Consider the following 12,383-nt stretch of genomic DNA (forward strand, 5'->3'; position numbering starts at 1 on the left):
ATGTATGTTCTCTTGAATGGCCAAGAAACTGATTTCCAGTATTTGAGATCTCCTGTTTTGAATGTGGATATTTCACTAGAAGAAAAGTTTGCTTGTCATAAGGAGGCAGATTGCTTGTGAACTTAGTTATGTCTGTGTGTCCTGGGGGGTTTTAGGAAGAGTAAATTTGGCAAGGTTAAAAGCCAAGAGATAGTGTCTTGATTAAGTATTAAAAAAAAAACATTTGCTTGAGGAAGTTTGCCTTGCAGGATGTTGATTGAGTAGCAGCAAACTCTGTATTACCTACACCTGTTTTGTTGTTTTTCTTTTCATACTTCTGAATTTTGCAATTTTTATATCAACAACTGAAGCACAGTGAGCATCTCTAAAATTATGTTCAGCTACCACTAAAACCTATGCCAAATATTTCCGTTCATTCAATGAAACACAAATAGCATGATTTGTTTCTGTAGAGAATTTTGTAGAGTTGGATTAATGAATCTGCCCATCACTTGGAACAAGACCATTACGCAGTAATTTCCTGTCCAGAATGGGAGGCAGAATGAGAGAAGAACGTCATCCATTGCCTTCATAAGAACATACCTGTCTGATGTTGGTTGTAGCTGCAGTTCTCAGGAATATGTGTGTACTGAGTGTTCCAGCTATCTGCTGTCAGGAACACCCTGGAATGTAAGAGATTAATATCTCTCTAGTTGAGGTTAGGTCAATGAACTTGTAAAACTGGTACATGTCTTGTAAAAGCTGTGTATGATGTACATGACTTAGTAAAGTTGATAAAGTTTAAATCTGCAGGACTGTGATAAGTTAGTTTGTTACATACAAATAGTTTTCAGTGAAAACCAGAATTAAGAAGGATTCAATACATATGTATAATACAAGGAAGAGATAAGAAAATAAGATCTATGCAGATCACTCTGAAAGTAACATCTCCTATTTTTATCTAGTGTAGTTTCCATGTAAATAAAGAGCACAGTAAAACTATTTGATAAGCAAATTCTCAGCTACAAAACAGTTTTTCAACACAGTCACCACCATTAGCTAGGCATTTTCACCAGTGATGAATAAGAGCCTGCATGCTGCGCTCATAAAAATCTGCACCAACAGACGTGACCCTTTGTTGCTATCACCAATGCTGAAATGAATCACCCACCACCTCACTGTGCACAAATCCACTATGTGGTTTCCATAAATGTTCAGCAAGTGTAATGAATGTCAGTGTGTGCCATTGTTTTTCTGCATGGAGGAATTTGATGATGCACCTTTGCTTCATATGCAATTCCATGTCAGACACCATTTTGTCAGACTACGTCTCTGCTGCCATCTGCCACATGACAACAAAATGTAATAGAATATTGGTGGGAAAATTCAACCTCTACTGCTATACCACCATCGTCCGCCTCTGACTTCATGGGCCAACATAATTAAATAGGAAGCATTACTTTTGGATCAGCCCTTGTGTGTATTTATATTCTGCTTGGTGTACCTCCATACAACGAACCCTAATTTGCGTTATGTAAAATGCCCGAATTTGGTATTGAGATACTTGAGCTAGGTTTGAAATATCTGTCTCCATTAACAGCAGTAGTAATTACTGTATATTTGAACTCAAACGTAGTCATGATGAAGAAGCAGCAATGTTAAATTGTAGTGTAGGTAGATATTTCTTCATGATCTCCTTATCAAAAAACAAACAAAAAACAACCACGGATCTAATTAATATTGTCTGGAAGGATAATAAGCAGCATTTTCTGACAATAAACCATGCTAGCTATATATGCGCAATATCCATGCCAGGTAGTTTTTATGTCTGGCTTTAGAAATAAGGGATTTAGGTATTAAAGGTTGAGAAACAAATGAATGAGTCCTTTCTTCTCTGGCACACACAGAGAATTTCCTGAACAGCTGACTGTTCTGAAGTGACTTCATTGTGTAGTACACACATCAGGGAGAAAATAAGACATGGAATTGTTTGTTGTAAAACTAAAATGTATATGCAAGCTTTTTGATACATGATTAATTCCACAGTGTCTCACAGTATTTTGAAGATGGAGTTATTTGTTGAATGGTCATCCTACAATATGTTTGAGTATGCTGTTTAACTGAGAAATCAATCCTTACATAGAACCAACTCTTTGCTATCAGATTTCTGATGATTTTCTCATTAAAAATTCTTATAACTTTTCATCAGAATTTTCCTGATTAAACTTAAAATTAACATGTATGAAATACATGTTGAAATTCTGTACTGTATTTTTGATAAACATTTCTTTTTATGCTTCTGTTTAAATTCTGATTTATGACAGTTCCGATTAGATAGTATCTCAGGCATTTTACAAAGGTACTATAATATGAATTGCTCAACTTTTACATTTTTGTTCTTTTTCCAGTGTTATAAAACTGCCAAAGCTGTTTTTAAGGAACAGTTGACAGAATAAATGATGTAAAGATGTGTATATGTGTACAGAAAATGTAAAAAGAAATAGGTTGATTACTACATGATGAGCCATAAGCTAGAACGTCTTGCCCTTAATTGTGCAAATTCCTGTCTGAGACAATCTCATGTACATACTCTTGGGAAGAACAGAGTTTCCTCCTTGGCTCACATACTATCCTTTTCTGTAGTCAGGAATAACTGCAACGGGCAAAAATATCCAAGGAGCCCAAGCTCCTCATTGCTAGAATAGTCTTCTGTATTATGCTTCCTGCAAAGAGCTTTACTGCAGCCCATCTTCTGTTTCAAAGATTATTTCTTTGCTGCGCTAAGGCTGTGGCCTGGAAACTGGAAAGTGTGACTATCTCTGTCTCAGCAAGTGGAGAGGAGTAATGACATTATTTTATACTATGGCTGAAGGCAAGAATCAGTTAATGAAAAAAGAACAAAATTGTTGAAGAAACACTCGAAGACAGTATCCAATCTCAATTGTACTTTGAATTGTGGGTGTACATCTGTCAGGAGGATTAATGATGAATGTAAGTTTTTTATCAAAGACTATTGCAGTGTTCTGGATGTCTGTCATGCATAGCTACCATCAGTTTTCAAAATTTTTTTTTAAATAACTTGTTCACAAATTTCACCACCCTCACAGTAGAGAATTTCTTCCTAATATCTAGTCTAAATCTACCCTCTTCCAGTTTAACGCCATTTCCTCTTGTTCTGTTGTTACATGCCCTTATATAAAGTTCCTCCTCAGCTTTCCTGTAGGCCCCCTTCAGGTACTGGAAGATTGTTGTCAGGTCCCCTGGAGCCTTCTCTTCTCCAGAACTTATACCATTACCAGAATTTATTCCATTATATTTGAGAGAGCCCCAACTCTCTCACCCTGTTCCCATAGCAGGAGGTGCTCCAGCCTTCTGATCATCTTTGTGGCCCTCCTCTGGACCCACTCCAATAGCTTAATGTCCTTCTTGTGTTGGGAGCCCCAGAACTGGATGCAGTACTCCAGGTGGGCTTTCAGGAGAGTAGAGAAGAGGGGCAGAATCACCTCCCTCAACCCGCTGGCCACACTTCTCTTGATGCAACCCAGGATATGGTTGGCCTTCTGGGCTGCAAGTGCACATTGCTGATTCATTTTGAGTCTTTCTTCAACTGACATCCGCAAATCCTTCTCCTCGGGGCTGCTTTCAAGCCATTCCCCATCCAACCTGTATTTGTGCTTGGGATTGCCCCAACTCAGATGCAGGACTTTGCATTTAGCCTTGTAGAACTTCATGAGCTTGGTATGGGCCCACTTCTCAAGCCTGTCCGTGTCCCTCTGGATAGCATCCCTTCCCTCTAGCATGTTGACTGCACCACTCAGCCTGATGTCATCTGTGAACTTGCTAAAGGTGCACTTGATCCCTCTGTCCATGTCGCCTACAAAGCTGTTAAATAACACTAGTCCCAGAACCAATCCCTGAGGCATGACGCTCGTCACCGGTCTCCAGTTTATCATTATGCTGTTGACCACAACCCTCTGAGTGTGACCATCCAGCCAATTCCTTATCCAGCAAGTGGTCCAGCCATCAAATCAATTTTTCCTTAATGTGGCAACCTTCATCAAATCCATTTTTCCTTAATTTTGGCAACCTTAATTTGCCCTTGCAGGGCAGTGTCAAATGCTTTGCACAAGTCCAGATAGATGAGGTCAGTTGCTCTTCTTTTATCCACTGATGCTGTAACTCCATCATAAAAGGCTGCAAAGTTTGTCAGGCACGATTTACCCTTAGTGAAGCTATGTTGTTTACCACCAGTCACCTCATCTTTATTTTCATGTGGCTTAGTAGGGCCTTCAGGAGGATCTGGTCCATGATCTTGCCAGGCACAGAGATGAGACTGCCTTGTAGTTCCCTGGATCTTCTTTTTTTCCCTTCTTGAAAATGGAGGTTATGTTTCCCCTTTTTGAGTCAGTGGGAACTTCACGAGACTACCGTGACCGTTGAAATATGATGGATAGTGGCTTGGCAATTTCATCTGGCAGTTCCCTCAGAACCCGTGGATGGATCTCATTGGGTCCCATGGACTTGTGCACTTTCAGGTTCTTTAGATGGTCTTGAACCTGATCTTCAATTACAGCAGGCAGATCTTCCTTCTCCCGGTTCTTACCTTTGCTTTCTGCAACTTGGGTGGAGCGGCTAGAGCCCTTGATGGTGAAGACTGAGACGAAGGTGTCATTGAGCACCTCAGCTTTCTCCATATCCCTCGTGACCAGGTCTCCTGTTTCCTTCAGGAGAAGGCCCACATCCTCCCTAGTCTTCCTTTAATCACTGATATAGATTTTTTTCTTGTTCCCTTTTATGTCTCTAGATTTAATTCTATGTGGATTTCAGCTTTCCTAACGTGATCCCTGGCTGCTCGAACAACTTCTCTGTAGTCCTTCCAGGTAACCCATTCCTGCTTCCACTCCTTATAGACTTTCTTCTGGGGCCTCTCTTCCCTCCAGGGCTTTATCCCATGTCAACCTGCAAAGCAGTTCTCAGAAGAGTTCAAAGTCTGCTCTTCTGAAGTTCAGAGTAGCAAGCTTGCTGTGCACTTTCTTTGATGCCCTAAGGATCTTGAACTCCACCATTTTGTGGTCACTGCAGCCAAAGCTGCTCTTGAGCTTCATGTTACTCACGAGACCCTCATGGTTGATGAGGACAAGGTCCAGCATAGCACCTTTTCTCATGGATTCCTGTACCACTTGGAAAAGGAAGTTATTGTCAACACATTCCAGGAACCAATTTGATTGTTGATGCTCTTCTGTGTTGTTTTTCCAGCAGATAGCGGGGTGGTTAAAGTCCCCCTTGAGGACCATGTTTTATGAACACAAAGCCGCTCCCATCTCTTAATACAGGGCCTCATCCACTCAGTAGCAGACCCTCACTATGATATCTCCTTCCCCTGCCTCCCCTTTAACCATAATCCATAAGCGCTCTGTCAGCTCCTCATCCATCCTCAGGTGGGGATTGATGTAGAGGGCAACACCCTCTCCCCTTCTCCCCTGCCTGTCTTTTCTAAAGAGTTTATACCCATCTATTCCTACATTCCAGTCATGAGAGCCATCCCGTCATGTCTCAGTGATGCCAGTGATGTCATAGCCATGCACATCTCTGTAACTCTTCCTGCTTGTTCGTATGATCCGTGCATTAGTGTACAGTCATTTGAGTTGGTCTCCCATTGAGGCTGATTTACCAATTGGAGTTCCCTTATCCTGCACTTTAGGTGCTATCTTCCTGACCTGTCATCCAACTCCAGGCCCAGGGCAACCATTGCTCTCAGCCTCAAAGTGGGGTGGGTTGAGGATCCCCCAGGATCCTCCTGGTTTTCTCTTCTCTGAATGAACCCCATCTGCCTCCAGAAGACCAGATTTCTCAAGCTAGTTCCATGGTGTAATTAGCTGAAGCCCTGTTCATAACACCACACGGTCTCATGAAATTGTAGGATGATGCTTTACACGAGAATATATTTTGGTGTTCTTAGGTTCATAAGAGCCGTAAGAAAATTTACCTGGCTTTGGAGATAGGAAGTTCCAAATGTGCAAAGGTGGGCACATCTGGTCTAGCTGAAGTCTCATTTACTCTAATTATATATATTTCAAGATCCATTTGATAAAACCATTCTTAGCAGCAATTTCTTGGTATGTGTGTTAGCTTTACATTTAGATGTATTCATATTCAGAACTCATTCTAAGTGATAAAAGATTTTGAGCTGACTTCATGTTGTGCAATGTACACAAGGACAAATTGTACGGCATTTATTTTAAAGTGCTACAGTGTCGCAATTCTATAGCAGAATGACAAAGCAGTTGTACTATTGCTTATGAGAAAAGAGTGTATATATGGAAGAAATGTGTTAATCTTTATTTTTTAACAATGTAGGAAGAGGACTGTTTATGATAGTGTGACAAGGAAAAGGAAAATATTTATCCAAACTCTTATAAAACTTTCTGATTTGAGATTAGAACTGTGGTTTATGACATTTAAATACTGGCCCAGTCATATGAATATAAAATTCCTATTGTATCCTGGAGTTGGTGAGTTTTGTATCTGTATGTAGGTTAAGAGCATTATTATGTCATTATTATACATTATTATATTTGAGAATTCTGTCAAAATAAACGTTGCATTTTGAGAGTCAAAATGTATCTTGTAAAATTTTTACTAATAATAGCAGACAAAATGGAAATGCAGTAGCACTGGAGACTTCTGAAGAGAACCAAGAATCAATAAACTAGGATTAAACTGAGTGATAGTAGTCTTTCCATAATCATCGTCTTGCATAACCAAGAACATATCTTTTGTTAATGAGTAATCTAATAAGGTGAAAATTGCATATCAAAATTAATAGAAAAATAAATTATAGCACATAGAATTTGTCTGTTATATTTCTGTATTCTTTGGCTGTATTAAGAGTTTTTTTTTACCTTCAGTCTCTGCCAAAAATTTGTAGACATGATCTACAGTGTCTACATGGGAATTTGGGTTTGGAAATATTGAATTATTGTTGCTTAGATAACCCAGTCTAATGGAAAGAAATTAAGTCTGAACATATGATGAAATAATTGTGTTTTTATCAAGCAGTTTTCTTCCTTCCTGGATATATTTCAGTTTCCTAACCTGACTATTATTATCAGTGAGTCAGGTATCTAGAAAATTCTTCTGCAAGTATCAATAAATTTAAAAGGCCAATCAGCAGTATGGGTACTTTGCTTAACAAGGACCATTTTGAGTAAACCCCAGATTAATATGTTAAACATACACAGTATGGTTTAATTTTTTTTAAAGATGAGTGAATTTTAGTATGCTTTTGAAAGAGATAAACTTACATTTGCCTTTCAGCTACAAACCTGTTCTTCCATATCTCTTAAAGAATAGAAAAGGATAAACAATTGTGATATTTTTTATTTAACTTGTCTTAAGCATGCTTTTTACTAACATGAATGCCTCCTTTTTTACGAACCTAGCCATAAAGCCAATGACTGACAATGTTGCTCTGATTTCCATATTTTCTGTTTGCACTGTGTATTATTTCAATGAAAGCTGATTATAGAAAAGAGAGAGAAAATCACTTTCATTTCAAATAAACTACTGGTTTAGAGGAAATAAAGCCTTATGTTGAAAGCGTGTTAGATAATACTCTTTTGGCTGAGAAAAGTGCCTGTTAAATCTCACAAGACAGAAAATGCACTTAATTTAGCTTGGAAAGTTGAACTAAGCCTTTCAGTTTCATATTTGTCTTTTATTCACTGCAGAATGCCTGCACATGCTTTCTAAAAAGTAAAGCTGGGAAGGGATTAAAACTTTTTTTTTCTTCTCCTTGTGGAAACATTTATATTTCTTATATAATAGGCACACAACTGTAGTGTCACTTTTTTCTCAGTCTTCTGTCTCAGTAACAGAAGCTTTAAAAATGAACAATCTTCCTAGTTTTTTTTGGTTTGTCTTTCTGTTTTAACGTGTACAAGGTATCCATCAAGTATTTCTGAGAAGGTGTTGATTTCTTTTATTTCGAATTTCAGACATGGGATACAGAACTGGAGAGATCTGCAGAATCATGGGCTGAAACGTGTCTGTGGGAGCATGGGCCTGCAAGCCTCCTTCCGTCCATTGGACAGAATTTGGGGGCACACTGGGGAAGGTATTTAAGACATTGTTAAATACTCCATTATCATTTTTTGAAATCTAAAAAGTTGCTTATTGGTTTAAGGAACAGTGATAGAACTTACAGCTGTTTAGTGATCTAATAGACTACTGCTGGTTTTCATAGGTACAGACCTCCAACGTTTCACGTTCAAGCATGGTATGATGAAGTGAGAGATTTCACATATCCACATCCTCATGAGTGCAACCCATATTGTCCTTACAAATGCTCTGGTCCTGTTTGTACGCATTACACACAGGTATGTAGGTTGGTTTGTGTTTTGTCAGCTACGGAAGGAAATGAGCAGTCCTAACCGCCTGTTAGGTCACTGCATGACATGTAGAATGTATTAGTCTTACCATGTATAAAGTGGCACTACAGCAGGAAAGGAGCTTTTTATTAGACTCTGTAGTTACAAGCATTGGGTACTGGTGACATTGAGTAGGGTTTTCATGCAGATCTTTAGATTTCTTTCTCATAAATATCACTTCCTTAGCAGGGTTAAGGAAAAAGCTTACAATACCCAGTACTGAGTGTGGCTGCTCAGTGCACTCTGCATAATCTCGTTTCTGTGCCAGCTGGCGTGCTGGTACTCCTTTCTGGAATATGCATGCTTAAATGAAAAAAGCTTTCTTAGGTGAATTCCTCAGGTCAAATAACAGTTAAGTACAGTTTATAACACATTTCTTTAACTTCAGCAAGATTTTGAAATTGCACAAGAACTAATTTATTTTGTACTCATGAAGTCTATGTATGTAACCACGATTTTTTTTCTGAGCGGAGCCAGTCATGTTTTCAGTAAATGGGAAATACGTGATACTTAGATTACATTAAAATCCATGTAAGATTTTTCATATGTTATTAGAAAATTGCAAAATGTTTAATTTAAAAAAAATTATTTTCTGTTTGTTTATTATCACTATTTACCATCGTATCTAATTTTAAAAGAGAATTATTCCCATATTTTTGTTTACCATTTCTTTAAAAATAACTATAATTACATATCTCTGTCACATACAAGACCTACAACACATATATATACTTCCTTATGTTACTGTTTTCTTCACAGTATATATCCTTTTCCACTCCAGAAGTCCTGAAGGAAATACATAGTTGACTTCTCTTTAATACAAGACTATCACCTGTTGTATTTGTCTGCTTTGAACACACTCAACTTCATCTCTCAGATTATTTTGAGTTCTGCAAAAAAAATTGTTTCAATAGATGTATAAAGGAGCATAGACACCTTAGATTGCAATAACTTGAAAGCATATTTATTTAAAATCTATGACCTGAATCTTATCAATGTATGACCTTTTTTTTTGAATAATTTTATTGTTTGTCACATTTTTTCATGACTGACAAGTGTCCATTCTCTCAGTCTAGGCAATCCAAATCCTTCTGCTTTCTTAGTTTGTGCTGAGAACTCCAAGGCACAGGAACCTGAACAGAAAACACTGAGTTATAATAGGTCATTTTAGTTTCAAGAATCAGTTCTTCAGATAACGTGTTGTAAGCATTTGCTGCAGTTTCAAATACATGCTTAGAACATTAATTTAAAATAAGCGTCATATATTTTCTACCAATGTAAAGCTTTTCTTTCTAATAATGAGTTATATCACAAGAGGCCTTTTGTCAGTTTTAGCTGGGTTGCTTCAACCCATACATAGTAGAGGAGAACATTGCATCTCTTGTGATTTGAGTTCTATATGTTGAAGTTGTGTTTTCATGTTAGTTAGCTTTGATTTCCACATGTCTTTCTCTTTCTCTTTTCATAGGTTGTTTGGGCTACAAGTAGCAGAATAGGTTGTGCAATTAATTTGTGTCATAACATGAACATCTGGGGACAGATTTGGCCAAAAGCAGTCTATCTTGTATGCAATTATTCTCCTAAGTAAGTCGTCTGACACCCAAAAATATCATGAATGGGGGGAAATACTTTATAGTAATCCAGGAAATAATCCGAAAGGAAATCAGTCTAAGTTTTTTTTTTTTTGTACTGTTACAAAGTAGAGCATTGTTCCCAAGGCAGCCTTGGCTGCACAAATACTCTTGTGAGTCTGTAGAACTTTGGTTTTCTGGCCTTCAATGCAGAGTGACATTTTTTTTTGTAAAATAAATGTATCTCCCCATCCTGACCTTAAAGAATGTGTAACATGAAGTTGCTGTTTAAGATCTGATCCCATAGGTTATTCAATTTAGAAGAGTTCTCATGTAATTGAGGAATTTAGATTTACATTGCTATGCTGATATAAAACATAGACACATACACACACATTAGAGCAGCTAATGGCAGTATTTCTGATATTTTTGGTGGACTTCTAAATGACTTATAGCGTGTTCAATTTATTGAAGCAATGCTATGGTCTACGTTAATGTTGGACTTCATCACATATTTGTCCACATATTGAATGATGCTTATTGTTAATGTATTAATTTATTATGGCATGTTTTAGTAACTTTTTTGTTTTGTTTTGTTTTGTTTTGTTTGAAGAGGCAACTGGTGGGGTCATGCTCCTTATAAGCCTGGCCGTCCTTGTTCTGCATGTCCCCCTAGTTTTGGAGGAGGATGCAGAGAAAATCTTTGTTACAGAGGTATGTAGGATTTTAACAGCACAACTTTTGCTTTTGAAACTTTAGCTTTTGAAAGCTACTATCTATTCATATGGACCATAAAAGTCCCAGTGTCCAAATATCTTCCCTATGGTTCTTGTTTAAGTGAAAAATGTAGGTTTAGTTATGAGTATTTCAAAATTATTTACATTATGTGTCATATTTTCAGGTGCAAATTTTTATAAAATCAGATTCTTTAATTACAAACTATTTATGTATTTGGTAAAATGGTAAAATTTTTCGATGTCTATTAGAATTATTACCTTTGATCTATTTGTTTACTGATGGCATAAAGAAGATAGTAAAAAAAAGAGCATTAGGGTCATTTTCATGCCTCCTTTGTGCTGCTTTTGCTAGAAAAATTCTACCTTTTGTCAGCATACAAAAGACAATTGAGATGTATTATGAAGCTTGAACTCTTCTTCCTATGAAACAGTGGAAAGCTTTCCTTGCTTTTTTGCTGATATTCAATGACCATTTTATGAAAACAAAACTGTGTTACGAAAACATGATAAGGGCTTTACGTTTCACAAACACATTTTGTCTGAGAAGTCTTTTCTCACTTGCTTTCTGAAATAGAAGATTCAGAAAGGCCTTATTCTCCTCATGAGCCGGAAGAGGAAACCAATGAGATTGAACGGCAACGATCCAAAGCCCAAGACACAGCAGCACAAAGCCGGCCAAGAACTCATTCACCTTCAGGCTCCACAGGCAGTGAGGACAGTGAGAAAAATGAAGTAATAAGCACACAGCAAATGTGTAAGTAATTTAACTGATTTTCAAGTGGTCAAGAAATTTGAATTATATAGTATCAAATTAATTCCAGTGAAATTGCTCTTTCCTTGTTTTAGCTCAGATTGTTTCATGTGAAGTAAGACTAAGAGATCAGTGCAAAGGAACAACTTGCAATAGGTATGGTCAATTTTACAATTGTCATTACAATGTTGTGTTACAGTTGTTAGTATTCTAAAAGGCTATTATTCCAAAAGTATGTAAACTGGAATACTTTCCCTTTATGTAATCTCAGGTTCTAAGACCAAGTTGTATTTTATTTTCTTAGGTATGAATGTCCTGCTGGCTGTTTGGACAGCAAAGCCAAAGTTATTGGAAGTGTACATTATGAAATGGTAACCATTTTAAAATAAGATTTTGTACAAATAGAATGTTCAATGAAATGTATTTTTTTTTCTGGAATGCTTGTTAAAATTGTATTAAGAATGGATTTTGAAGAAAACAGTGTTCAGTGTAAATAAAAGCCTACATCAAATGTTTAAAATAGCATCAGACGATGTTAGCACCTCTATTCTGCACTTACTGTCCATCTGTACTTCATACATGAACAGAATGAAAATTTGCATGCCCAAATGTTTGGGTGCAAATTTGTGAAGATGCAAATTCAGGACAAATATAGCAATTTGTGGGCACAAGTTACTTCAGTAAGACAGATCTACTTTTGTAAGCTTAATATCTTGCTGTATGATTTATTATGTATAACTGAAAAACAGTATAGGAAAAAAGAGCTACTGTGAACAAATACATTGTAAATGAGTATATTTTCTCTCTGAATAAAGCGAAGTGATATTTTCTTCATTTGAAATAATATCTGCGTAGACCACTTCAAACTTAATAGACTGTCTTCCAAGTTTTTAATGACGTAATTAAAAACTGAATT

The 12,383-nt window shown here is 37.0% G+C and overlaps 1 protein-coding gene across 2 annotated transcripts in view; it reads left to right on the forward strand.

Moving 5' to 3' along the window:
* CRISPLD1 (cysteine rich secretory protein LCCL domain containing 1) overlaps positions 1–12,383 on the forward strand; it is a 41,725-nt gene that overhangs the window by 13,936 nt on the left and 15,406 nt on the right. For both annotated transcript variants that reach the window (XM_021388464.1, XM_021388465.1), the window contains 7 exons: positions 7,977–8,095; positions 8,225–8,357; positions 9,877–9,992; positions 10,593–10,693; positions 11,291–11,470; positions 11,563–11,623; positions 11,772–11,838. In XM_021388464.1, coding sequence (XP_021244139.1) covers positions 7,977–8,095; positions 8,225–8,357; positions 9,877–9,992; positions 10,593–10,693; positions 11,291–11,470; positions 11,563–11,623; positions 11,772–11,838 — 777 coding nt within the window. The remainder of the gene's footprint in view (positions 1–7,976; positions 8,096–8,224; positions 8,358–9,876; positions 9,993–10,592; positions 10,694–11,290; positions 11,471–11,562; positions 11,624–11,771; positions 11,839–12,383) is intronic.

Source organism: Numida meleagris, chromosome 2 (assembly GCF_002078875.1).
Source record: "Numida meleagris isolate 19003 breed g44 Domestic line chromosome 2, NumMel1.0, whole genome shotgun sequence".
Classification (NCBI taxonomy): Eukaryota; Metazoa; Chordata; class Aves; order Galliformes; family Numididae; genus Numida; species Numida meleagris.